Below are 25,190 nucleotides of genomic sequence, written 5' to 3'. Positions count from 1 at the left end.
CTTCTTAGTTTTATTGTGTTTTATGGAGACGACATATTTCCGAATTTGCGAATTTCACTGCAAATTTTTATTAACAATAACATAATCAACGTTTTTTGGGTTTAGATCGCGTTATTTATAAATGTGTCGTAACCCTCCACCACCCGACACGGCCAATCAGTAAAAAAGTGTCACGTTGACAAAAGACAAATTAGTTCACTGCTTTAGCCCACCGGTGTGTTGAAGCGCGAAACCACAACATTTACAATTTGAGTACGACGTTTCGCTGGTAATTGCATCCAGCATCATCGGGCAATTCGCCAGAATGGTGAGGCTCTGCTGTGTCTCCCGATGATGCTGGATGCAATTACCAGCGAAACGTCGTACTCAAATTGTAAATGTTGTGGTTTCGCGCTTCAACACACCGGTGGGCTAAAGCAGTGAACTAATTTGTCTTTTGTCAACGTGACACTTTTTTACTGATTGGCCGTGTCTGGTGGTGGAGGGTTACGACACATTTATAAATAACGCGATCTAAACCCAAAAAAACGTTGATTATGAATAATATTGGTCGCGAAAGCCTACGTGTTAAACTTAACAATAACAGTTTCAATTGCAAGCTGTGAGCGGTCGTTCAGCAAATTGAAACTTATTTTGTCGTATTTGCGTGCTTCAATGGGACAAGATCGTCTCAGCGATCTTGCTCTTCTTAGCGTTGAAAGATAAACATTGGAAAAAACAGATTTTGATTACGTGATTGACCAGTTTGCGACAGTGAAATCAAGAAAAATGAATCTTTTGTAGACTGTCAACCTGTCTACGACAGTGACTGAGTGAGCCATGTAATATAATTTATATAAATTTGCTTCTTTAAATACAATGTTTCATTACAATTTAAATTGTTATTCCTTATTCGATGTAATAGGAAAATGTGATTAAAGGGGGGGGGGGGGCGCCAATTTTATAGTTCGTCCCCGGGCGCAAAATATCCTAGCTACGCCTCTGGGCAGAACATTGTCAAAGTTCAACAGTGCATGTCAAGTAGTTGCTAAAGACGTATGTGTTATTTGTAAGAGTAGGTATTGTAATTGTGTTTTGGTGTCTTGACTCTCATGTGCAATTTGAATACTTTTCATGTGCAGTGTAATGTGCATGATAGTCATGAAAATATTACTTTTTTGTCTTGATAGTGTGATATTTGTGGTAAGTAAAATGGTCTATTTACTCAACAAGAAATCCAACCCGGCTGGAAGATTATGATACAGGTGTTATACAATATTATTGGTATAATGTGGACTTTAAGGTCGTTGGTGGATGGTAAAAAAAAACGAGTGGAGTGATGGTGCAGTGGTTAGCACACTGCACTGCAAACCCAGTGGCCTGGATTTCATTTACAGCTACGGCTGACATCAGTGGCGAGTCCGATATGAACCATTTCTTCACCACATTCCCCCACCCTTTTGCCAACATGAATTTACCAGAATGATGAAGAGTGGTCAAACAACCACCACGGCTGATATGGCAATTGGAGGCCTTCAGCATTGGCTGGTCCTGTACATTATTTTTCCTTTTTAGAAAATGTCCCCTTCCGAACATAAAACAACCTCAACCATTAATTTTTTCACGTAAAATCCTTCATCCCACATGGGTTGAAAAACCAAGTACCACTTTATGGAAATTACAGTGGTTGCATTATGAAGTGATGCCACTGCAACCAATGATGGATTTTCACAACTGGCTGAGAACTGTAAGCAAGAGACGAGTATTAACCCCCTGTCCATTGTTTTTGGGAAACTAATGATACTTTTCTCGGCAATAAAGTAATAATGCATAAATACATTTTTTTTTATATCGCGACCCATGGATAACACATTTTTAGGAAGATTTGCATGTGCAGGGTTGTTGTTACGGAGTTTGCAATCTGAAGACGCTTATAATTTGCGCACGTGGGTGGGAGCAGGGGTTTCTGTGCTGAGCTGCGTGTCGGGGATTGTGTTCATGAATGAGTTTGGGGGACATTCCTTCCGGGTGACTTTGCAAGTGGGAAAATAAATAGACTCCCAGGTCACGCTATTGACGCAAGTTTGTGCTCAAGGCAAGATTCTCTGGTCAAAACATTGCAACCCGGCAACACTCGAGGCAGAAATTTCCAAAATAAAAATTTGTAGAGATTTTGAGTGAGTGCTTGTGTTGAAACACAGCATCGTCATAATTACATTGAATTACATTATAGAATGGCTTACTGGTTAATTTATGAGCAACTTAGTCGGAATAGATGTTGCTAACAACCGTTACTGCAATTGGAAAGTGACTCAGTAATGCTAATGGGTTTTACAATTATCGTAGTGAAATGTGTTAACTTAAGGTCTTAATAATGCTTTCAATTGTGCAAACGAGCAAATGTTATCTGATGTGCTTCTACTGCCTGCATAGCAACGGACAGAGCGAGAATGACAGCCGCAGCCTGAATGCAATGGGGCCTGATGCAATTCAACAGCAAGACGTTTTTACAGAATAATGGTGCTTGATATTGCAAAGTGCTTCACGGCATATGTTTCAGAGGTTCGCAAGCATCGTGTGGATTAACTCATTAATATCATACACACGCCAGGCATATAACGTGCAACGGCCAAGCCACATTGTGCTTAGAGTTGTACTTGTTATGTTTTTATTTGCCAATAAACGTTTGGAACTGATCAGCAGTTTCAAGGCGAGAAACCTAGCGTTCAGCACTGAAATGTGATCATTTTAAACCATATACATGTTTTAACAAGGCAACTGTGGTCAGTGGTTATATCCTAAAGTGGGGAAACAAAGTAGTTTTTTTGTATTTTTTACCCAAGGCTCAGCTTCAGATAACATATCCAAGGCTAAAGGAAAGAGCCCTCAACATCCACAGTATTGACAATGCAGAGCTGGAAAACCAGCTAAGGCAAGGGCAGTCATGTAAATTTACTTAATTCTTCGAAAGAAAAAAATAACAACGTGGGCAGTGCTGTGTCATTCAACACTACCATTTTTAAAATATATTAATAGTATATTATTTATATAAGTTTTTAAAAAAAGACGTACAGTCTGTTCTATAATGCAGTAGTTGCGTTCCTGAAGAACACCGCGTTATGGAAAAACCGCGTTATAATAAATAATATACATCCAGGGTAAAGCAGACTTCGCGATAACACATGAGATGTATATGCAGGCTGAACAAAGACTGAGGCGCGTGGGTAGCATCTGGAAGAATCCAGTAGCATCCCACCTTGTGTGATTGTATGCCGAGGCAGTTGTACAACCGCTTATTCCTACTCGCGCGACATCGTTTTGTTCACTCGATCGTGTTATATCCAAATTTGCATCTGCGATATAAAAAAAGGTGTTCCCTAATACATTCATCGCGTTATATCCAATTCACGTTACACGCGTTATAGGGGAACAGACTGGGTTGCATAATCATTGCAAATTCAGTTTAACAGTACTCTGTCTTAATGGCAGGTAATGCGAAATGTTTTAGTAATCCTGGTCAACTTTGTTTCATTTAAGTGAGGAATATTGGCTCATGCAAACAATACTTTAAATTAATAAATAAACTATTTTGGGGTAACTCTTTTAATATTGTCATAAGCATTTCAATGCACAGTATATAAGTAATTTGCATCATGTAGCTTGCACCATTTTTTTGTAATAATTGCAATAATATTGATAGTTAATATTATTTAGTTATTTCAATGTACTCTGTTTTAATATAATAAAATGCAACTTAGAAGCTAACACATGTACATATGTTTACTGTGACCGCATTTTGCATTTATGCTAAAGGTCACACGTTCTTATCTCTGTTTTTCAGGCCACCCAGAGATCTTGACTCAAAGGCGTGTATAACTATTGATGACAAGGTACGCACCAACCCTTGCCGACAGCGCCCTACATACAACACAGCTTTAGTTTCCACCCAATATTTATTACCGTCACATCTACAAAAACAGCCAAACCCTGGATATTGCATGCTACTACCACCGTCAAACAATATGCCCTTTTATCAATATAGGCACATTTTTGTAATTTAATGAAAGGACATTGGCTTTTTATGTGCAAACTAGAAAGCAGTAAAACATGTGTATATGTTACGCGTGTTATTGCTGGCATTGCAAGAAATCAAACGTCCTACGATATTCACATTCACACAATCATACACAGCGGTACCTATAAATACCTGGGCAGTTATTTTTCTTGAAGTATCAATAACATCCTGTGCAGTGATTTCACTGAGCCTCATGAAAGTGTTTTGCACCATGTCCTCCCTCCCCCACCGCTGCCCCCCCCTGTCTCAGCAGTGATAGCAGAGCCAGTAGGCATAGCAATGTTATTGCAAAAAATGTTGGATTCCATTCAACCCCAACTTCCCCGTCCAGGAAACCTGCGTTTCCAATCCGAGCTTAAACATTTGTACGTGGAGTGTTTTTTTTTGGATGGCACAGCTGTTAACGCATTGATTGTGCGTTTTCGCATGGCTGGAGAGCACCAGTGGACTGCTGTTTTGTGTTTTGTGTTGTGGCGTGCAAATTTGCAGGTGGGGCATGTGCGTGAATGTTTTTGTAATGTTTTGCAACGGCCCTTAATTTAAGTCCAAATTGTCCAAGTCAACGGTTTACATTCCCGCTTCCACCACTTTATAATTTATATTTGTCTAAGCACTTTTGTTTGTTTTCTTTTTCACCACGCAATGGCAATATGATAGTTGTGAACATGAAGTGTTATTGTTGGTAACTTTAGCCGATGGTGAGCTATACACCACCGATGGTCGTGTGATAATATATGTTGGGTGTGTATTACATTACTGCAGGATTATTAGCCGTATGCATTCACTACGAAAATTGGGAGATTGTCATTTCGAAAAAATGCAACAAATTCGGTTTGTTTATATTTTGTACTTAATGTATGGTACTCATAGTATGAAAGGCAATATATTTTAATTTGTCTCATATGCCTTTCTGGGGCATGAAAACATAAAATAATTCTGCAAACAAAAAAATCCCCAAGTCTATTACCAGGTGCATGCATGTAATAGGCAGTGGTTACAGGTCTCTGTTTTTACACCAGTTTTAAAGCCACGGATTATGTATCCTATTTCAGCACTTGCGTGCAATGCATGCACGCACTCGTAACTTGTACGCAACACAAACACTACTCGCCTCTATGTACCGAACACCGGCTGTAATTGCAGCACCAACCAACCCCACCTTACCAAGCTCTCTAGACCACCACCCTCTGTCACCCGACTCCCAGCCTCCCCTTTTCCCTCCTCACCCGACTCCTGCCTTCTCCGGCTCATTTTCTAAACGGTCATTTCAGCCGTAGTCCCCATTTTTGTTTTCACGCAAAAATTCCAACCTTTCAACGTTCATCATTGGCACTGGTGATTTCGGGGCGGCACACACACTCAGCATAAACAATGTTCAGGTTAGAGGTCTGGTGGAACGGCACATGGACCAGGTTGTAATTGAGCTCGAGTTTATTTTTTCAGTCATTTATTTTAACCCTCAGGTATTTAAAAAGAGAAAGTGTGAAATCGACCAGCCCAGTGCCCATGTGTGCAGTGTTATCGGCTCTGCAAGCATGGGTGTTTCCTGGCAAGTACCATTGCAAGCCAAACTTAGAAAAACTGCCTGGATATCTTGCAAAGCTAACATTTGTTTTAAGGGCTGTACTTGCAGCTTGATTGGTGGGAGTTAAGGAAGAGGGTGGGATTTGGGGGAGTGAGGCCTGTGTGGCAAGCCAGTGGTGGCGGAGAACTAAATATAAACCATGTTTTCCACAAGTCACAACACATGCACCATTACTCAGCTTTATCCAATGCCTCTGAGTAACTCTTTGCAAATGTCAAGCCTTCCAGATTAAATTCGTGGCTTTCCTGTAAATTATCTCAACTTATTTTTCTGGTAAATGCACAGTTTGAGTATTGGGTAATGTTGAGGAATCCTTATGTACCGTGCACATTATATATGTTTTATGTGTACATGTTTGAAGTGATTAGCTTCACAATTATAAATGCACCAACACCAAAAGTGTCCCTGTATAATCAAAAAATTAATACACGTTTCTGCTTTGTTACACATAGTGCAAGAGTGGTATATTGTAATTGCGACCATTATGCAAACATTCAACCACGTGGATGAAGGATAATCTCTGGTTCCAACTGCTGGCAAATGATAGGTTACCTACTACAGTGTGTCATACATTGGTAGGAATGGTGGCACAGAGGTTAACACAATGTGTGATGACATGACAACCTGAGTTCAATTCCCAGTCAGTGGCGAGTGATATTTGAACCGGACTTGCAACCCCCCTCCGCCCACCACCTTCCCCTTTCACCAACCCGCACTGACCAGCATGGTGAAGTATGGTCAAATCCCCACAACTGACACAGCTAAGGGGGAGGCCTTCATCCGGGAGTGGACTGACAACGTGTGATATTACTGCATCATAAATCACCCATTACTAAAAAGAAATCCTCCACTCGTTGTAGAAAATATTTTACATTGCAGGTCATGAATTTTCACCATTGTGTACAGTTGAGAGCAAACTTAAAACAAGGATATGGCACACACCCAGGAGACAATGCCTTCCTCATTGTGCGTGCACTTTTGCAGTTACAACTAGAATCGTTAAGACATGTTCAAGCAGGTATGCGTGTATGTACACATGCGTGCACATGCATAGCACGTGTGTATAGATGTGAACGATGCACCCGGGCTGTTCAGCACAAGCCTTTGTGTGCTGTTTATTTGCCATGTGACCACAAGGACAGCATCGCACAACAGATGTTCTTAAATAATATGCAACGGGGACCTGCATTATCCTATGCAGGTAATTGGTATACTGATGTATAATGATTTACCACGCTTTGTCAATTTACTGATAGATGAAGGCCTTCACAAAGCGTACGTGTAGGTCTTGGGGGTTGCCTAACCATACTTCACCATGCTGATCAGTGCGGGTTTGTGAAGGTGGGGGGGAGGGCAGGACCAGTTCAGGTATATCTCGCCAACTGATGTTAACAGCCGCGGTCGGTAATCCAACAGGAGTCACCTTGTTGTTCATAGGGCAATAATCATAGTACCACTGCTCCACTCCCTTACACCGGTGAATGCACAAGGATAACCTTTTTATTTTTACAGGTATTACCAAAATTAAAAAAAATAAATGTTAACGTTCACACATTGCAATGAAGCCAAATCTAAATGTTGCACCAATCGAAAGGGATAGCTCATTGCTGACACTAGAACGTCAATTATTGAGCACGGCTAATGCACAGTGCCAAAAAATACTTTCACGCATTGGAACGATGACCTGAAACCAGTTGTATTGTCATTGCTTATTGCTAACACGATCCATTATCCTCACGCTAACATGTTCGCTGTGAAAGTGAAACATAACTTCCATAGAGCGTTGTCCCTGTGGTCGCTTAAAAAGATGCCAACTCTGTGTGCAACGGTCCTGATCAGGATAATTTGTGTATTTAAACCCAGCGGGCATAATAAGTTCACCGGTGTCTGCAATTGCACAGAGTCTTGAAATAACATGCTGCCACGCTTCTCTGCTTGTCCAAATAAAACACGTACGTGCTTAGCTATAAACGCGAGTGCTACAAGTGAGGGAATTCGGCGGTAGTACAAGATCACCCAGATAAACTACACCGGGGCATAGACAAAACGTCGCCGATTAAAATATCACCGTTAGACGTCGGTGAGAATTCGTGCACCTGTCACGTGACATTTCACGGCGACCTGCCAAAGAGAACGTGGCGCCTCCCGTCTCTCCCTGCGTGCGCGACGAGCGATTTATTATCGACGCTTATCGTGTGGATGAAAATAGTGAAGTTTTATCTTTTATGGTGGTGTTCTGGCTATTTAAAGCTCTTCTTAGATGTCAGCGGCTTCCTTCGATGTGATCAGCGGCTTGCCTCGTTGTGATCAGCGGCTTGCTTGAAGAGGATGTTTTAAAGTGTTTAAATCACAATATTCATAGATCCAAGGGTGGACACACTGAATGAACTTCAAACATTTGAATCTTTATCGTCAAAGAGCGTACCCTTGAGATAAAAGTAACTTATATTTTTTTGTACAGGCCATTGAATGATCACGACACCATTTGATTAAGAGCAGCATTTGGACAAAAAATTATTCTGGCTATAAGATATTACCGCTTGCATTTGAGTTTATTCATATGTTTACTGGCTGGAAGTCTTCCTTTATCAACGAACCCACCCACGTCTCTGTTCCACGGTGCCCGTGTTCCTGTTTAGACTATGCTTTACTGAGACTGCCCACTACCAGCATAGAGGTCCAATGTCTGCCAGCGTTGTCCATTTGTGTTGTGTGTGTTGTGATGGAACGCGTACAAAGTCAAAGTTCTCCAATGCATAAAACGTCTCTGCTGGTGGTTCTGAACCAACAGTGGAAATACCACGTTAACAGGTCAATTCAAAAGACAAGATAATTTATTATAGGCCGACTCAACCGTTGATAAGGATTTGAACTCGTGACTTACCGATTGTTGGCAGGCATCTTTACTGCAACCATTTGAGTTGTAGGTGTTAGGGATGTAATGATCCTAGTAATTATATTTGTCACGATTCAGGGTCATAATTCCATTCTAGAATCAGTTGCTTCTCACCACCTTACCATTTTTTTAAATTTCTTCCTGTTTTCTTCATATATCCGTTCAGTTTTTGTAACTAATTAATTAACACGTGCACAATACGATGCATGTATCGTGTCAGAGTTGATTTAAAATCGATGAATCGATGCATGGCTGTGTGCCTCATTAGTGCTGATGCTTAGCACCAACTGCACACCTCTGATTAGCACGGTTGGCTACGTATGGTGCAATAGAAGTTCAACTTACGTTCATGCAGCTGTACATGTCCTCTGCTCTCCTTTGCTATTTTGAACCCCGTAGAACTTTGAGGTGAAAGCTGATGACCTGGAATCGATATGCGAGCTGGGCCGCGGCGCGTATGGCGTGGTCGAGAGGGTGCGGCACACGCCCAGTGGCACCATCATGGCCGTCAAGGTGAGGCCACCATTGCTCGTCTCTCCGTTGACTGTTATTTGGAGTGCATCTTCTGCTGTGGCTTCATTCACAGTTATAAGCCAGTGTGTAAGCCTTCACAATAATCATCATCATACATGATTCTTTTGCTCTCGATATTTCTGCATTCATCTTATTGTTTTTTTTATTTGCTAAGTAGTGGGTATTGTTTTTCTATTGTCTGCGTAAGGGACTGGCTAATTAATGTGCAGTGTTGTGGGATGCAATTGCATGAATGACGCTTTCTAAAATTACATTATTATCCACTGCTGGATTAAGGACTCCTCAAGCCTGTCTCTCCATCTCTCACGGTGACGTGATGATGCAATCCATCGAGTGCCTGCACACGAGCTGATTTAGTTGCTCCACCTCCACAATGGTCGAACTTTTGGCGGTGTTCCTTCCATTGGGTACCACTCGTAGTCTTGGCACCCGGCCATCATCCCTTCCAGTGACATATCGTGCCGAGCCCACTTACTTCTTTTGTAATGGCCAATATGTTATCTCTAACTTGCACGCGTTGCCTTTCTTTCTCAGTGTAATTCCAACCATGTACTTCTCCATGTTTCTCTGCACACTTTTCTGCTTGAGTTCTATTTTCCTCGTCAATGTCCATGTGTTCACACTTCTTGAGTATCATGGTCCGAATCGGATGGCTTCTACTTTGGCCAAAATATGAAAACGGCATTCATTTGTATGAAATTATATATGCGGAATGTTGAATGTGGCAACACATGCTTACTGATGCTGCAGAATATGCTTATCTTGTTGCATATTCCCATAGGCATATCCAGTGTGAAAGATGCATCATGTCCTCGACTGTTACTATTGCATAGGTGTTTGAGGTTGTGCTGTATAACTCACTTGGCACAGTAGGGGGCACAGCTGGTGCATCTGCCAGCCATCTCAGCCAGTCAACCCATGGCACCTGGGTCTGCCCTGTGACCTGTCAGCGAGCCTTCGACACTTCACGTGGCCTCAAAGTGCACGTGGCCTGGCACAGGCGTCATGGTGACGTCACCGCTACTTAGTGGTGAATGGCACGTGTTATTGTTGTCGCTGTATAACTCTCTGATTACTATTCGAGGTGAGCCGCGTGTTTTTCGGCATGGTTGTCATTTCACTCCACGTGCCGAGAGCTTCTTTAGGAACTGAATTTCTGAAGATTCTGAATTTCCTGAAGTTTCAGTCCTTGAAGAAACATCGGACATCATGCCGAATAACGCACGGCACGACCTGAAAACACAACAGAGTGATATATGACGAGTGTTACAATATGTACTAGTTTCACGTTCATCACTTCCTGTGCAGATGAAGTCAGATGTGTTTCATGTAATTGAGTGCAATTGTCCAAATATTTTTTTTAGCGGATCCGAGCTACAGTAAACAGCCAGGAGCAGAAGAGGCTTCTGATGGACCTGGACATCTCGATGCGCACTGTCGACTGTCCTTACACGGTCACCTTTTACGGAGCCCTCTTCCGCGAGGTGAGCTGCAAAGCCCTTAGAAACGCTGAGCTGCTTTGCATCTTATGTTGGTGTATTAGCCAAGAGCCTCTGACCAAGTCACCCGGGATGCACCCGTTCTCCTCAGATGTCGAAAGATAAGCAGAGTTCAGCCTGGATAGTGCTTGGATGGGTGACAACCATGCGCAAAACAAACAACAGGTGGTATAGCTGTTGTGCTCAGTAGAGGGCAGTGCAGCAAAATCCATTGTTCTGCATCCCTCCAACCCCACCTTCAACCTGCACTGACCAGCATGGTGAAATACGGTCAACTATCCCTCATGGTCTGCAAGGTTTGTGGATTCCTTCATTCAATAGCGGATTGATAAACACTGGCTGTGCGTGTACATTCGTCACAGTTGTATCTGCTTGCTGATAGTTTGCTCCGGATCTTAATAACACGTCTGCCATGAGTGGGTAGGCCTTAATTTAATAATCTATGTTTTTCCCCAAAGAAAATCCAAAAGTGTTTAAGAAGATAATTTGCACAGTCTCTTGTTCATTTCAAATATGAACCATTGGTATCTGATCGGCGTGTAACAATGTACCGATTCAGCAATCACATTTCATGCTTGGGGACATTGCATCAAATTATGCATCTATGCATCTATTATGATTTATGGAAATGTTATTCAAGTTGTGTGATCGTGGTACGATGCATTTATGGTAATGGGACGAACAAAACTGTACCAAAGAGATAGAAATAGTGAGAATGAATATGAACCAGATAGTAAAAATGAGATTGAAAAAGTTTATTGAGTACAATCGTGATGCGAACTCGAATGATGGCGATTGATGGAAGCACATTGAGGGTGAATAGTTATCTGCCTAGAACCTGGGTCTGCCTCCCCATTGTAATTACAAATCGATTCCTCAATTAAATGGCCATATCGTTTCATTCAAGTTTAACATCTGTTTATAGTTTTTGCATACGGCATCCATTAGGCAGTCATTCAAAAGCTTCCAGTGATATTTTTCCCACCACTCTACCTTGTCACACGAAAGCTTTGTTCTGGATGCTGAGAAGAAAACATGTTGTTCACACTGCAAACCTGAATATTTTAACACCACTTTGTCTCACAATAAAAAAAAACTGTAAAAATACAATATCGCTTATCACTGTTTTTTCATCTCCACGACTGTAAAACTTTACGTTCCATCATAAAAGATGCAAGTAGGCATCAGCTGCACAAAATGAAATGTGGGAATTTTGCCTGTTTTTAAGTGATAACATTAATGATTATACCTCTAGATGCGGACGAACGCCGAGTACGGCGTTTATTTTCGAAATTTGACGAGATCGTTGTGTTTTGTTGCCCGCCCTTGCCAGGGCGATGTGTGGATATGCATGGAACTGATGGACACGTCACTGGACAAGTTCTACAAGAAGGTCATCGAGAAGGGCCTCAACATCCCTGAGGACATCCTCGGAAAGATTTCCGTCGCTGTAAGCACATCCCGGGATCTCTCCATATCGTAGCGGAGCCAAGTGCCCTTACGATATAGTTTTTCGAAAGTCTGAACTACTGTGTCGGTATTTTTTTTACGTAAAGGTCTATGTTTATTATTGCAGACGTAATGATGTTTATTGCATTTCTACAAAATTACACTGTTTCTTTGTTACTCTACCAAAATTAAGCATTATTTGGCAATTCTGCGTTATTGTGATCCATATATAGAGACCCCTCTAAAATAGCAGGTCGACATTGCAGCAAAAACAACATTTCAATTCAAAGCCACTACATGTACCCCACACAATCTCAATAGGCGTATTGTATCTTATAACACTCTCGTGATACACTTTGTCCAACATAGCTTTCACAACTTAATTCGCCTGTTGAGAAATAAGGGGGGCCCATTCGACATCAGTGGGGTGTCTATAAACGGATCACCTTGTATTGTCGTCGGCCACACTAAAAAGGTTAACAGAGACTGGTGCGCCCTCTCCTGAGGAGATTGTGATTTGTAACCAAGCGTTATTTGATGTTTTTTTCAAGCACTCTTTAAAATATAACTGAACATGACCACAACACGTGGAAAGTGGATATATTAATTTCGTTGCACAGATTTGATCGTATTGATGTCTAAAAACTAACATCAGCGACCTTTTTTCAGATTGTGAAAGCTTTGGAACATTTGCACAGTAAACTATCTGTGATTCACAGGGGTAAGGATACAGACGTGCACCATAACACACTGTATCGCTCTCCTTTTAGCTCAATCCAAAGTCCATCGGGAGGTATTAAACGTTTCCAAACGTTGGTTTAGGTCCCTGCAGAGGTGCAGCCCTGCAATGCCTTGTATATGCCACTGCTGGCTGAAGGGCCTTGATTAGAGGGAGCTCTAGAGATCCCCTTTAGGTGGTATTTGGCCTACTCTTCCACATTAGCATTAGACAGTCGTCATGGAAGAAATGGGAGTAACCAAACTTGACCCCACTCCATGCAACCTGCTAAGTTGGTGTACAATCTTGTCGATAAAATCTTGTAGACAAAAACGGTGGTGTACCCATTTATACTATCAATTGTGGCCAAGTCACTTCTGATAAAGAAGTTAATACCTCAATGGGCTTTAACTGGTAAGATAAAACAAATCATTTAGTTTCATTTGCATATTTTAAGTGATTTGTTTACCTTTCTTATACTTTGCACTGCTTTCGTGTTTTTGTATTGTTGTTGTAACGTTCTTAACCCGCTCCTACTGGAAATCTGTGAAAAAGAGCTTTATTGCTCATCGGATTCCTCCTCCAGTATAAATACAGATTCTGATACTGCTCGGTGGACAGAGGGTGGGGGGGGGGGATTTAAGCTACTTTAGACTTGTAAATGATCACTATTGTATTTTATCATTATAAAAAATAGTAACTGAAAACGTTGCCAAAGTAATTTTAAAACGTGCTAATTATTTCACAGTTGAAAGTACGTGCAGTATGCAGGATGAATGTGTAAGGTAATACAGAAAAAAGAGGAAGTTGTAGGGATAATTTTATTCCATACCCATGGGAATTGATGCTATAAATTGAATCAAATTATCACTCGTTTTCCCTCCGGTGCATGACAAGTAATTGGTCAATTTTGAAACCTCACAACTTGTGATAATTTTCTAATAATAAAAATGTACACGTATACTAATGCCGAAATATTTTACAATTTCTCAAGGCATTGAAGGCCTTCCTACACCGTGTCGATCATGCGGGTTATTCGGCCATACTTCATCATTCTGGTCATTATGGGTTGGTGAGACAACTGAATCGGATATCACTTGACACTGGATGTTGACAATCGACGGCAATCGAACTCACGTCATCGGGTTCGTAGGTGGTGTGTCCTTACCACTGTGCCACCACTCACCTCAAATGGCACATGTCCATGATAATATCTGGCAGGTGTAACGTTTTAATGGCACCTGGATACTCAAGAGGCTTGTGTGGGTGCAATGTCATTGGAGCGGGGGAACAGTACGAATCAGTTTTCATTATTTACTTTTTCACTCGCAGCCAACAACACAGTGGAAATGACCATTAAACTATAAAGTACACATACAGCTCTTCGTGCAATCAACTGCCGAATGAGGGTTTCACTGCGCCGTGCGTGTCGTCAGGGTTATTTCATATTTCATTAACGCTGGTCAGTGCCGGTTGCTGAAAGCAGCCAGCACAGGACAATGGATTGCTGCCCGGCCCTCTGCTGACAGTTTAGCCCAGTAGTCTAAAAAACACATTTTTATTCGTGGTTATCGCCCATCCAAGCCTGAAGGTTAATATGTACCGCACGAAAAGTTGAAAAGCATTGTTTTGATTGTGAGAGTTCTCATTTTCATGATTATGGTAATTCCACAATACGGTATGTCATTTATGGCAGAAACAAGCAGACAGATTAATATCTTGTCAAATTTTAACTACAACTTTTTATCTGCAAGATTGGAATTTTTAACATGAAAAATAATATTTTGACATACCCAACAGAACATGTGGTTTTATTTATCCATTAATTTATTTTTTTAAATCCACACCCTTAGAAAAAAATAATGTATATATAATAACATAAAAATATAAAAATATATACAGTCAGATATTTATTCCAGCTATTCTTTAAACATATATAAAATGTGTATTATTTCCGTGCAAGTGTTATACTCCCATAAAACTTAAAATGGTATAACAATGTTCATGTTTTTTTATTTTGAAGGAAAGCTACAATTTTCATTGTTTTTCCTTTTCTCTGCTCGCTTCCATACAGATGTCAAGCCATCCAATGTTCTGATCAACACACAAGGACACGTCAAGATGTGCGATTTTGGCATCAGTGGATATTTGGTCGACTCTGTAGCCAAAACCCTGGATGCAGGCTGCAAACCATATATGGCCGTAGGTGTTCCGATTCATTTGAATATTATGGCCCATGACTTATGGCGTGGCTCCTCTGAAGGCAGCAGATTGCAGTACAGCAAATCCCATTGGTGTCCTGTAATTCTATGCTCACACATCAGTGCTCTCTGCCTTAATGAACACGCACTGACCAGTATGGTCATGTATTGTCAAATAAATCCCCATGACCTACATGGTGTGGAGAGGCCCTCATTCAGCAGTGGATTGTCTAAAAATGGCTGTAAATATATAGTTGATATATCTAGTGTGCATTGATAATAATGACTGACTTATGTCAATTATGTTTATACTCCAGAAGGGATAAATTATAATTTAGGCCCTTACATATTACAGCCCATATGTATATAGAACGTGGTTAGCCTAACTTTGCAAAATGCTTTACATTGAACACCTACATATATATAATCTCTGTCATCAGTGAATACGACAATCACCTCCCATGGAATGTGATGCTAAAGCTGGGTAGAGTCTGTCATTGTCAAAGCCTACAACTGTTTACCAATAGTATAAAATAGATTAATGTGTAGATTCTCAATATTTTTCGCAATGAGGCTCAGTTTTGTACAGGCACAAGTTTTAACAATCTAACATGATAATTTAGCATTTTTACCTCCCCATTATGACACTGGAATGTTGCCATGGTGCCAAGGTTTGCAAGCTGAATTTGAAATCCAGATGTCATGGCTCAATCTCCAAGCGCTACACAATAGTTTGTCAATCAGCAAGCTGTCTGTGGTGGAATAAAGTATGTACTGTACTATCACGTTTAAAATGTTTGGCCAATGTAGAAGAGTAGGCCAAATGCCCTTTATAGGGGCCCTCCAGAGCTCTCTCTAGAGGAGGTCCTTTTGCCAGCAGTGGCATGAGTAAGCATTTGCAGAGCTGCACCCCTACCTTATGACACTTTGTCATTTACTGTTTGCCTATTTCTTATTAAAAACTTGAATTAGTTGACTTGGTCATGGGAGTTCAGGAACCGTGAGAAAAGAAATGACTAAACCCTATCCCATGTGCGCCCACCCTCTTTCACTTTTACAGCCAGAGAGAATAAACCCGGAGATCAATCAGAAGGGTTACAATGTCAAGTCCGACATTTGGAGTTTGGGCATTACCATGGTAAGGGTCTTGTGATAGGCACACACTGCTGCAATGCTGCTGTAGCACATTGCCTTCTAAACGCTGCTATCCGCACAAAACACTGTTGCTGAAATTTACCATTACATTGCTCTGCTTTATTTGCCACATATTGCTTCTTGTGTAAGTTTAGCAAATTTAATGTGCACTTAAACCAGTGGTGGTTCTTAACCTTTACTGCAGCCTTGAACTTCTTTGGTTCTCAATCGTAAACATTTAAAACAAAAATACATAGAATCTTAATTTATTATTTTATTTTTAGACGTGACTTAACCGAAAAGAACCAAAGAAGAAAAATACATAGGTTTGATGAAACAAAGTAGTTGTACCTACGTGCCCGTGCTTAATTTGTGTTTCGATTATTTGCCTTCTAAATATAATCTGGCCATGTCTAGCACTCCCAGAAAGGGCATCTCGCATCTCCAGGGGACGCGTGCACCCCAGGTTAAGAACCACTGACCTAAACTGATTAAGGTAGAGTTGTAGCACGGTGGTCATTAATATGTTAATCCGAATTTGATTCTCAACCATGGCTAGTAATACCTGTATCATTCTGCACTGACCATTTTGGTGAAGTATGGTCAAACAATACCAATGACTGACATGGCAGAGGAACCCCCTGCATCCAGCAGTGGATTGATAAACTTTAAGAAACTGACCTCATTATACCTAAATTGTGATTATAGTTATTAATAGCATTCTCAACTATATTCTACAGTGACTCTAATTATAATTAAAACGTGGAAATATAATTTCCACTTTCACTTTTCTCTTGGCTTCGGGCATCGTAAGATTAGAACCCTTTTATTTAGCATTTGACAAGAGCTCCATGTAACAGCCAGCGACTTGATCGCGTTACATTTTATAATGAAATAGCATTTAAATAAATATATATCTTGTGATGTTGTAAATCTAAGTGGTTTTTAATAAGGAAAATAATTCATATTTACATGAGTAAGGTGATATTGCTTGGCGCACGGCGTATATGTGTGTGTGTGATGTGTGTTGTGGGGAGCGGTAGTGTAGCGGTTAGTGCACTGCACTACGAACCCAGTAATCAGAGTTTGATTCCCGCTCACGGCTAACATCAGTGACGAATATTTAAACTGGTCCTGGGCCTCCCCTAGGTCGACTCAGCCTCAAACGAGTACTTGGTGTGGTGGGTAAACATTGCCACTGGGAAGAAGAAGAAGGCATTCGGGGCGTGGTGCTGGCCACCCACCACCTTGTGTACCGTGGCGGCCTTCATATGTCTGTTAAGGCTTATTCTGGGAATCTGTCTTCGACTTGGCTGGTGGGGTGTAGCATCTCGTCTGCAGTTCGAGTGACGATTGCGGAATGCCGTCCATTTGCAGATTGAACTCGCCATCCTCAAGTTCCCGTACGAGTCGTGGGGGACGCCCTTCCAGCAGCTCAAGCAGGTCGTGGAAGAGCCCTCACCACAGCTTCCGCCGGAGAACTTCTCTCCGGAATTTGTGGACTTCAGCACACTCTGGTAGGAGGCTCCCTGGACTCGTAGACAGAGGGGCACATGCAAATAGTGCCTACCACGGGCAGTTAAGGGATGCATGGACTGTGTATTTCATCATTGTGACTGACAAACCGGACAAATGTTTAAAATGATTATTTTTTCAAAGCTAGGTACCCTTGGGAGTATTGCTCCCTCCGCTTAAACAATCATGCGTTCACTTTCAAACCGATATGGCTATAAACTTCAAGCACAAGTCATGGGCTTTAATTTATTTGTGGGAATTGGTCAAAACAAGAAGCAGGAAGGAAATTACATAAGCAAAAGGTGGGGGGGGGGAAGGGATCATGTAACAAGAATGTTGACATATGTACAATGCCCATGATATGTTGGCTTTCAGGGCATTGAGATTCCTCCCAAAATAATTACTCGATAATAAATATGCGTTAGTTGCAACAATGTAAAAGTTTAAAGGCCCATTAACTAGGAAAACAAGTTTAAGTACAAGAGTGGATTTTTTCTGGTTTGCTTACCGGTCACTTTAACATTCGTGCCATCTCTTTCGTCACTTCTGCTGGAATTGTGACAATTATTTCCTCTCAATTGAGCAACACGTAGCCATTCGTTTTTCTAAAAATTTACAAAAGTTTCAAAAGTGGCCTTTTCACACTTGTACTATAAACCCGCATTTGACCATTAAATTATATGTAGAAAATATTGTAGTGGCAAAGTGGCTCTCATATGACTATTTTTACTGGTCTATGAATGCCATTTTAACCTTGTAACAGTAATAATAATACAAAAAAATGGTAGGTGAGAATAGCAACACTTTAACATTTCTAAATGGACAGGAATGTCAGAAGCCAGTATAATGAATTGTCTACTTAAAAGTCACATCTATTTCACCTCCGATTAGCATGGTCAGCTACATACAGTGTGAAAGAAGTTAAACATTTTACGAGAATGTTAATTGTCTATACAAATTGACCAAAGGTATCTTGTAATTCAATTTCACCTGTGAATAATGAAACTATTTATCAGTATGTCAACAGGTAAAATCAGGTTCCATTATGTTCCTTCTACAGAGCCTGTTCAATGTGTTATCATGGTGTTTTAACCAGAATGTAATCAAATTACGATTATTTAAATAATACTAGAGTAATTTACAGCCATTAAAACTGGATGAAGGCTTTCCCCATGCCGATGATTTAGTTATTATAAACAAATCAATCAAGTGAAATTGTATTCCTTTCGTGCCTCTTTCCTCTGCTTATAAAAGACGTAGCAAGTTTGTCTGACATTGGTCAGAAAAGATTATTAAATGTATCCTCAACTAGAATTGAGAATTTATGTTACATAACTGCAGCTGCATGACATTTCAATTAATATGGTTTCTTTTTCTACAGCCTAAAAAAGAATCCCAATGAGAGACCAACATACGCCGAGCTAATGGTAAGAAGGATGCATTTCGTTACAACCATTTAAATAAACAGCAACAACAACAACCATATTTCGTGTGATTCTAATAATGGCAACTGCATTGTTGACTCTCTGCCTCTGTTCATGTCCAGCCTTAAGACATTCTTTTGCTGATGACCAGCTGTGTATTTAAAAAAAAACGTGTACCTCCCTTTTCTCCCACTTTTTGTTTACAGCGTATTGAGATATAATTGTACGTAGTTGCTTTATAAATAAAAATAATGCATTTTATTTTGTATTACTCACACACAATTTCAACCGAGAAGATGGGTACAAACTTAGCAATCATTGGAAGGACGTTATCAACCAGTTTAAGTCATAACTGGCTGTGATGTTCCCATCCTGCCACCTTCCGATGTTAGTTGTTATTTTCGGCTCTCCGATTTTACATCAACAGGTTAAATTTCTCAGACTAACACAGCCACCTTTGCACGCCCACCTCGACGTGCATTGGCTCTGCGATCTGACATTAACATGCTAATCTCTCACATTAACATAGCCACCTTAGCGCGCTCGCCGTGGAGGCCGCTCACCGATCTTACATTAACATGCAAATTTTTACCTGGCAGCTCTTTAATTGGTGGAAACCCACCACCTTCGTGGCCGCTGCCCATCACTTACATTAACATTAGCTGCCCCGCCCATGCTGCTAACATTTGGGCTACGCCCATTTTAAACCTTTATAAACAGTTTGCCTTTAGTAAACTAACCCCCTTTTCCTGAGGACGACAGCTTGTGTTGCGATCGAAACGTTGATAGTTTTTGTTATTGTCTTTGAAATTATCTACGTGACTCAATCGAAAGACCCTAAGAATATGAATTCCTGCAGTCACGAAAGCTTTAAGTCAAGAATGGGTAACAGTTATAGCTCTGAACTGTAGAAATTTGGTGGCATCACAAGCTTTACATGGGACATATTTTACCCAGTCTCCCTTGCAACATTGACCATCTCCAACCCAGTAAAATAATAGCAACCTATATTATACTAAATGTTACGTCAGCCTATTTTCAATCTAAACAAATAAGAGACTTAAACAATGTGTGTGTTTCACACCAAGAACAAATTGCGGGGACACACCATTCTTTCATTTAATTCAAAGTGAGACATTTCTACGACAGCAAGGGCACCGGCACGAATGGGCTTTAATTAGGCGATGGGGGCCAAAAATCGGGTGGACAGTCGCGTATACAGCTTAACCTCCAAATCAAACCTACGACATGTATTGACTCTGCAGCATAACAGAAAATAGCCACGGGGGTGGGGGGAGCTAGTAGTGCATTATATTATTGCACAGAAGGGGGCGTCAATGCACAGGCACAGAACAAGACATTCGTGTGTTGCAATATGGTTATGCTGGAAAGGGGTTTCCAAGTCTCTCGCCCACCCTTTTGGGGTTGCCAATGAGGGTTGCCACCTCTCCTGTTTTTCACCGGATTGTCCTCTTTTTTGAGATAGCTGCTGTTCTGGGAAATCTTTACATCTTCCTGTAACATTAAAAGTCCCCGTTTTTGTCAGTTGCCTATTAATAATACACCACTCAAGGCAACACATTTACATGTGGTTATCCCCTCTTCCTATAGTGAGATATTATTCTGCCAAAGATATATCCTTGTTTTTTTGTAGCTCAGAGATAGCAACCCGACACCCTAAGCTTTAGTCTGTTATCACGGTCTTATAATTGGCTTTTGTAGCCACTGAGCTCTTGTTCCAGGTCATCTCAACATGAAATAAGCACCATCAGTATTTCAGGGGTTTTGGAGCAGCCGTGTGTGATGATGGTTAACGTAACTTCTCTGCAAGGCAGAGCAATGCAAGGGATATGGATGATGTTAGCTAGCTTGAAGGGGCACAAAGGTTAATGTTCTTATTGGGCACAGCGACACACACCTGTAATTTGCTGCTCGAAGCTGAGTGTTGGGATGAATTCTGATATTTTAGCCACTTTTCATGGGTATGAGTGTAGGATCATTCACCACAAAAACACATGCACAGGCTGAAGTGGCTTCCAAACTCTGTCATGAGAAGCGATTACAATCACTAAACCAAATAAGAAGTAAATAAATGCAGATTATTTTTTATCCCTTTCGAAAAAGTTGTGTGTGAATGAAGAGCAAGTAAACAAATACGCTACGAGATGTACACAGTGAGTGGTGACAGCTTGAGATTCATCCAAAATTAGAACTGGGCAAGTATACGAATGAGTGAGAAAATGTCATAGTGCTTATTCCCACGGACAAAAGGTACGACTCCACTGCTGCTTTAAACACCCAAAAATGGTGGTTCTGGTTGTGTGCACGTGAGTCTATTTGTGCTTTGGGTGGCCTATTACTACCAAATACTCACATCCTCAGCTTTTGCTCAAGCCAAATGCTAAGATGGGAAAGGGCAACGGTTACAGAGGACATTTGGCTTTGGAAAGTTGGCAGTTGAATAAGGCAAATAAATGAGTTTAGACTTATGAATATATGCATGTGCTTTAAAAAAAATCATAGGTAACATACGTTAAAAGGGACGTGTGGGATGTGTGAAAACGCATTAATTAATGCACAGCTTTCCATGAAGACAACTGTAAGGCAATGACGTGCCATTATCCATCATTACATTTTCTAAATGGTTCAAGTTCCTCTTGTGTTAGAATCAAGATCGAGATGTCATCATGGCCAAAATTGTTGATGTGATAGAAATGGGGTTTGCAATCTACTGCTGGATGAAGGTATCCCCCACATCGTTTTGGCCATGAGGACTATTTGGCTATACAACCCAGCAACGTCAGTGTGGGTTTGTGAAGAGAGAGAGAGGCAGATGTCACCACTCACCAATTGCGGGGATCATCCTGCAATGCACCAAACCATTTCCACTGATCCACCCAGCAATATGTTTGTATGGACATCAGTTATAACGTATGAAAATATGCAGCATATTGGTAACTGTCCTTTTGATTTTTTTCTTTTGCAGGACAACACTTTTTTTGGAATACATAACGCCAAGGATACAGATGTTGCTACGTTTGTGAAACTGATTCTAGGCGACAAGTCAAACTGAGTATTCGTGAATTGGGGGTGCAAATCCTCAAAGTAAAGCGACAGAACTAAAGCATATAGCAGACATTTCATGGTACATTGTAGACAGCCCCAGAAGGATCAAATGCATGCTGGTGCTGCTACATTTGCAGCAGTAAATATACATAGGTCACACAGAGATACCAACGCGTTATTAATCCTGGTTGCCATTCCTGCGCGTAACGTGTGCATGGCGTTGGTTCAATCGGTGGAGAATATCACACATGCTTTTGCCGTACATTTTTTGTTATTTTAATATTCTCCCTCACCCCCATTTTATTTAAATTACTTATTCATCTTAATTATAATATTCTCCCTTCCCAATTTTTATTTAAAGTAAGTTTTTGAATATGAAGATTCAACAATTTTTCACTAGTACAATCTCAACACTGGCCTTAATTTCAGGAAAAGTAATCAACGAAATAAGTTAATGTTATCCCAATGTGTTTGTGTAAATAATATTTACAACAAGCAGAGCAATGAATGCCATTTTGCTGTCCCATGGTGCAGAGTCGACACACTATTTTGATTGTTTCAGAGGCAATAATGCAAAGTTCTCTATTTTTGGTGGCAGACACCCTGTGGTGTTATTGCTCAGCTGTGAATGTTCCGGCTTTGCCTGTCAATCTACACGTGCGATCTTTATGAAAACAAAATGGAAACGTGAGAAGTATTAGAGCTTTGCCAAATATGATATGCTTTAATGGTTATTGTGGTGAAAGTTAATAAAATTGCCATAATGATATAATTGGCCGTTTCCTAAATCATTTATCTGCAAATACATTTCTTTATAATGGAACACAAAGTGCCCTCTATCTATTTAGCCAATATGTAAAAAGCTTGCTAAGTGTATGTACGTATCGGATTGAAATAGAGATGAAATTATGTAGGCCTGGGAAAGGTTTAACAGCTGTACCTCATATGACTTCAGTTGTAAGTCGTTTAAAGATAGCAGAATTCTTTAATGGAAAGATATACATTTAAAACATCATAGACACAGCATGAGCTAATAGTGACATTGCAGAAAGCAGTGGTGTGGTGATTAGGGTACGTGCCACTTCCAGTGATCTGGGTTCCTAATCTCCCACAGGCCGTTTCTTTTTTACACTCAAAATATTTTTTTTTAAACTGTAACTGCTAAGGTCTTGGTGAGTTTCTCTTGGCTTGAAATGAGCACTCAACACTGGGGTTCTTCGTGCTGAAGAAGCATAGGCAACTGAGATCAGCTTCGCCTATTCACTTCCATGCCCAACACTGCAGCCACCACCCTCCGTACTCTTCATTGCCTCCCTTTCGCAAGCCAGGACAAATTCTAAAATCGCCTGCCTTTGTCATCGCGCCTTCACCACCGGTCCCCCACAATACCTCGCCTCACTATTTTCTCCTTGCACTGAAGCTCAATGTAGAACCCTACGCAGTGTCACTCAAAATCAGATTTGGACACCACGGTCTCAAACTGTTACAGCCTCAAGTCGGTTCTCTGCTATCGCCCCCTCGATGTGGAACTAAAGGCCTATCTGTTTGGTCAGGCTTTCGAGCAGCCCTGAACTTGGCTCCGCACCTCTGAGTTGTTGACTTGTCTGCAAAATCTTGTGCATCTGTCATCATTATTAATATGAGCTTTCATCTCTCACAATCGGTGAATGGCTGCCAAAAAAAACCCCATAACTAATTTGTGTCGCTAGTTCACTACTGAGGCACAAGAGCAACATCCACCTCAGAGATCAAGGCGACAGTGAGTAGCAGCAGTGACGACGAGCATGTTATGGAGTACATATTATAATTACAATCATTCAATACAAAAATTGTCTTGAAAATAAAAACACTATTTGGAGATTTTTCTTTTCTTCCAAAGATGCATGTTCAGGTTTTTTGAGCGGTGATGATGTAAAAGAAGCTCATGACCACAAGTGAAATATGCGTGAAATTCAGCGTGGTGAGGCTTATAAAATGCTGTGTTTGCTTTACGACACTTTGTATTTAAAACAAACATTAAACGAATCTCATACGGAAAGTTCGTGTTTTATCCAGATAATCTGTTTAAGAAGGGTTTGCGTGAGTTTTTTTGAGATGCCACACAATGGAAATGTATGGAAATGCTGTTTAACTTGCAATGATATCACTGTTGTATTGTTATTCTACTGTATAGGAAAATATCTTTAATTAGAAAAATTGACCGTCATGTCTGATTGTCAATATTTTTATAATTTACTGTATTTTAGCCATGTATGGTAGTGAAAGCTATGCAGTTGCTTTTCTTGGATATATGATATTTTAATACTTGAACGGTGTACCAGGCTTTATTGAGCTGACATATGTGGGGAAATGCATACCATTGCTTAAGATCTGAAGCCTACATTGTATGTAAACATATATATATAAGGGCGTTAACAATAAACCACAACATACCTTTTACTTACGTGTGCATGTTTTAGAGGATTTCAGCACACTATAGGGCCTTGTTTTTGTTGTTTTTTTCGTGCAGTTTTTCTTTGAATAAAATTTCTTTCCAAAGATGTATACTTATCTTTCGTGTAAAGTGTTTATTTTTTGGTTCTTTCGGTTAAGTCACGTCTAAAGATACAATTTCTCTCTGCCTGTGTCCTCTCTTTGGAATTTTCACACTTAAATTCTAACTTAGCAATCTTTGAAATACGTAATCAACCTGGCTATGCGTTAATTGTGTGTTGACCGACTCTCTGTGTTGCATTACATCACATTTCGATATTTTGCGAGGTTATTTAATTTTAGTGTGTCTTTCTCCTAATTTTCAAGCTTGCGTGCCGTGCCACGTCGTCATCTTACTTGCGCAGCAGCAACACGTTGCCGTCCACTCATTGATATGCTAATTTTCTCTGCCCCCTCCCTCTCTCCGTCCCCGCCCCCCCTCCCTATATTTAAGGGACCGTCACAGAAACGACCTCTCTCTCTGTGCCGATATGTGTCCTCTCTCTGTGTGTCCTTGTGATGTCTGTCTGCTTGTATGTCTGTCTATAGTTTTCTAGTTAGATTTTTGTTGCTATTTCTCTTATGCCTGATGATGATTGCTTGTGTTGCAATCGAAACGTCGCTATTATTTTAATTCATTATT

At 40.6% G+C, this 25,190-nt stretch overlaps 1 protein-coding gene across 4 annotated transcripts in view; it reads left to right on the top strand.

Annotated features, from left to right (window-relative positions):
* LOC144718870 (dual specificity mitogen-activated protein kinase kinase 6-like) overlaps window positions 1-24,625 on the top strand; it is a 61,397-nt gene extending 36,772 nt beyond the window's left edge. For 2 of the 4 annotated variants that reach the window (XM_078594446.1, XM_078594444.1), the window contains exons 3-12: window positions 3,821-3,869; window positions 8,935-9,135; window positions 10,434-10,553; window positions 11,902-12,018; window positions 12,687-12,738; window positions 14,810-14,937; window positions 15,997-16,074; window positions 17,448-17,587; window positions 18,967-19,012; window positions 21,996-22,844. In XM_078594446.1, the coding sequence (XP_078450572.1) occupies window positions 3,821-3,869; window positions 8,935-9,135; window positions 10,434-10,553; window positions 11,902-12,018; window positions 12,687-12,738; window positions 14,810-14,937; window positions 15,997-16,074; window positions 17,448-17,587; window positions 18,967-19,012; window positions 21,996-22,082 (1,018 nt within the window). In that variant the 3' untranslated portion in view covers window positions 22,083-22,844. Of the gene's footprint in view, window positions 1-3,820; window positions 3,870-8,934; window positions 9,136-10,433; window positions 10,554-11,901; window positions 12,019-12,686; window positions 12,739-14,809; window positions 14,938-15,996; window positions 16,075-17,447; window positions 17,588-18,966; window positions 19,013-21,995 lie in introns of all 4 variants that reach the window. The other 2 variants (XM_078594447.1, XM_078594448.1) reach the window with 2 other exon arrangements.
* Window positions 24,626-25,190: the final 565 nt, after the last annotated feature.

This window comes from Lampetra planeri, chromosome 5 (genome assembly GCF_965212315.1).
Source record: "Lampetra planeri chromosome 5, kcLamPlan1.2.h2, whole genome shotgun sequence".
NCBI lineage: Eukaryota > Metazoa > Chordata > Hyperoartia > Petromyzontiformes > Petromyzontidae > Lampetra > Lampetra planeri.
This window is presented reverse-complemented; position numbering and strand designations above follow the sequence as displayed.